Source organism: Bos mutus, chromosome 6 (genome assembly GCF_027580195.1).
Source record: "Bos mutus isolate GX-2022 chromosome 6, NWIPB_WYAK_1.1, whole genome shotgun sequence".
In the NCBI taxonomy this organism is placed as follows: Eukaryota; Metazoa; Chordata; class Mammalia; order Artiodactyla; family Bovidae; genus Bos; species Bos mutus.
Window position 1 is genome coordinate 116,264,500 of NC_091622.1, and position 3,371 is coordinate 116,267,870.

A 3,371-nucleotide genomic window follows, 5' to 3' on the forward strand; every position below is an offset into this window, starting at 1 on the left:
CATTCTCCTCTCCGCCTTCCTGACTATCCTCCTCACCCTCCTCCTCCCCGTCCTCCTCCATGTCCTCCTCATCCTCCTCCTCTCCATCCTCCTCACCATCCTCCTCCCTGTCCTCCTCATCCTCCTCCTCTCCATCCTCCTCCCCATCCTCCTCCCTGTCCTCCTCCCCATCCTCCTCACCCTCCTCCTCTCCGTCCTCCTCCCTGTCCTCCTCACCGTCCTCCTCCCTGTCCTCCTCACCCTCCTCTTCCCCATCCTCCTCTCTGTCCTCCTCACAATCCTCCTCTCCATCCTCCTCCCTGTCCTCATCACCCTCCTCCTCACCCTCCTCCTCTCCATCCCCCTCTCCGTCCTCCTCTCCATTCTCCTCTCCGCCTTCCTGACTGTCCTCCTCACCGTCCTCCTCCCTGTCCTCCTCACCCTCCTCTTCCCCATCCTCCTCCCCGTCCTCCTCACAATCCTCCTCTCCGTCCTCCTCCCTGTCCTCATCACCCTCCTCCTCACCCTCCTCCTCTCCATCCTCCTCTCCGTGCTCCTCGCCCTCCTCCTCCTCGTCCTCCTCCCCCTCCTCCTTGCCGTCCTCCTCACCATCCTCCTCTTCATCCTTCTCCTCACCGTCCTCCTCGCCGTCCTCCTCCCTGTCCTCCTCTCCATCCTCCTCCTCACCGTCCTCCTCTCCATCCTCCTATCCATCCTCCTCCTTGCCATCCTCGTCACTGTTCTCCTCTCCATCCTCCTCGCCGTCCTCCTTACCGTCCTCCTCTCCGTCCTCCTCACCATCCTCCTTGCCGTCCTCCTATCCATCCTCCTCCTTGCCATCCTCCTCACTGTTCTCCTCTCCGTCCTCCTCACCGTCCTCCTCCCTGTCCTCCTCTCCGTCCACCTCGCCATCCTCCTCACCGTCCTCCTCTCCATCCTCCTCCTCTCCGTCCTCCTCACTGTCCTCCTGACTGTCCTCCTCTCCATCCTCCTCCTTTCCATCCTCCTCACCGTCCTCCGCCCCGTCCTCCTCTCCATCCTCCTCCTCACCGTCCTCCTCTCTGTCCTCCTCTCCATCCTCCTCTCCATCCTCCTCCTCACCGTCCTACGCCCCGTCCTCCTCTCCATCCTCCTCCCCATCCTCCTCTCCATCCTCCTCATCTCCGTCCTCCTCTCTGTCCTCCTCACCGTCCTCCTCTCCATCCTCCTCCTCACCATCCTCCTCATCGTCCTCCTCCTCATCCTCCTCGCCGTCCTTCTCCTCTTCCTCTTCTCCATCCTCCTCCTCTCCATCCACCTCCCCTCCGTCCTCCTCTCTGTTCCCCTTGCCGTCCTCCTTTCCGTCCTCCTCACCGTCCTCCTCTCCATCCTCCTCTCCATCCTCCTTCTCTCCGTCCTCCTCTCTGTCCCCCTCACCGTCCTCCTCGCCGTCCTCCTCACCATCCTCTTCTCTATCTTCCTCCTCTCTGTCCCCCTTGCTGTCCTCCTCTCCGTCCTCGTCACCATCTTCCTCTCCGCCCTCGTCGCTGCCCTCCTCGCCGCCCTCCTCACAGTCCTCCTCTCCGTCCTCCTTTCCATCCTCCTCTCTGTCCCCCTCTCCGTCCTCCTCGCCGTCCCCCTCACTGTCCTCCTCTCCGTCCTCCTCTCTATCCTCCTCCTCTCCATCCTCCTCTCTGTTCCCCTTGCCGATCCTCCTCGCCGTCCCCCTCACTGTCCTCCTCTCCATCTTCCTCTCTATCCTCCTCCTCTCCATCCTCCTCTCCGTCCTCCTCGTCGTCCCCCTCACTGTCCTCCTCTCCATCCTCCTCGCCGCCCTCCTCACCGTCCTCCTCACCTGTCCACTTCCTCATCTGTTCCCTCTATAAGCCCACCCCACATCCAGCTGTGTAACAGCCTTCATGAGTTTTCCAGATGGGAGCTCAAGGCTGTCCTGTCCCCACACTCCCTGGATGAGGCTCAGGCCCTGTGAAGTACTTGAGCACTGACTACACACCCCACCCCATCCCACCACCACCTGGCACCTGGCCTGTGATTCTTCAGGCTGGCTCACCTCTGCTATTTTCTCTCTCTGAGCTGCTTTCTTTCATCTAGCAAAATTCAGCTCTTAAGACCCAGATTTTGTGTAATTTCCTTTATAATAAATGGATGGGGTTGGGTGGGTGGGTGGGTGGATGGTGGATGGATGGGTGGTGGGTGGATGGGTGGGTGGGTGGATGGTGTGTGGATGGGTGGATGGATGGATGAATGGGTGGTGGGTGGATGGATGGGTGGATGGATGGGTGGTGGGTGGATAGGTGGGTGGGTGGCTGGTGTGTGGATGGGTGGATGGATGGATGGATGGGTGGTGGGTGGATGGATGGGTGGATGGGTGGGTGGTGGGTGGGTGGATGTGTGGGTGGATGGACAGCCCTGGGGAGCTCTCACTTCTTCTTAGGTCAACTCTTCTCCAGAGTGAGCAGTCTCAGTCCTTCTCTTCTTGGTTGGCAGCTCGGCGTCCAGTCTTGCTCTGCCCATTCCTGCAGCTGCCCCAGGACACCCCTGTCCTTGGAGGCCAAACTACAGCTCTGAGGCCTGAGCAAAGTGTCCTGGCAGCAGCTGGCTGTGGGTGCCCGTCTCCCGCCAGAGCCAGAGCCATGCTGAGGTGGCCGCCCTCCCACCCCTGGTGACGCCCGGCCAGAGGCTGCCCCTCATGGCAGAGGGCTCTGTCTCCAAACCACTGCCCCTCAGACACTGTGCAGACCTGCCCACTGGCCAGGCTGGGGTCAGTCAATACTGCCCCAGCCCCAGGCCCACGCAGAACAGGGCCGTTTTCCTCCCTGCCTCCCCTCTACTGAGAGGAAGACGGCGGGAAGGAAAGCCTGGAGTGGCCTGGGTCCCCCAGCACAGCCCCCGTCTTCCCCCTACCTGAGGCTGGAAACACCACAGCGTCCAGCTGGCCGCCCGCTCTGGCCCCAGCTGTCCAAGAACATGATTCCTTCTTGTTCGGACGGTGAGAAGTAGGAGAAGAGGGTGCGGGCCTGGGCGGTGGGGTGGGGTGCACACGGGACCCCAGATTCACCATGCCTTCCCTGGGGCTACACAGCCTGTCCCCCCAGGAGCACGGGGCCACCAGCCGGCCACCCCAGCCACCTGGGGCTCACACCATCGGGGTGGCTGGGGGCTGCGGCCTCACTATACGGGGTTATGCCCAGTAAGGTCTGGGTCTGCCCCCAGCCCTGGGGCTGCTTCCCCACTGGGCACCGAGGCCTCGCACTTCTGCTCGTGGTTGAGAATTCTGTCTGACCTGGAGGCTGCAATCTCACCTCCATCCCAAGGGCTGGCCCTGCCGAGGGTGTATGGCGGGAACAGCGGGGCCTCAAGCGCAGAGCGGCCCCTCCAGGCAGACAAAGGGA

At 62.2% G+C, this 3,371-nt stretch overlaps 1 protein-coding gene across 1 annotated transcript; it reads right to left on the reverse strand.

Moving 5' to 3' along the window:
* Positions 1–796: 796 nt before the first annotated feature.
* On the reverse strand, positions 797–1,705 carry LOC138988203 (high mobility group nucleosome-binding domain-containing protein 5-like). The gene is made up of 2 exons (XM_070371908.1): positions 1,168–1,705; positions 797–1,062 (listed from the first exon to the last, which is right to left on the reverse strand). The coding sequence occupies exons 1-2, from the start codon at positions 1,703–1,705 to the stop codon at positions 797–799; spliced, it is 804 nt and encodes a 267-aa protein (XP_070228009.1).
* Between the last annotated feature and the right edge of the window lie 1,666 nt (positions 1,706–3,371).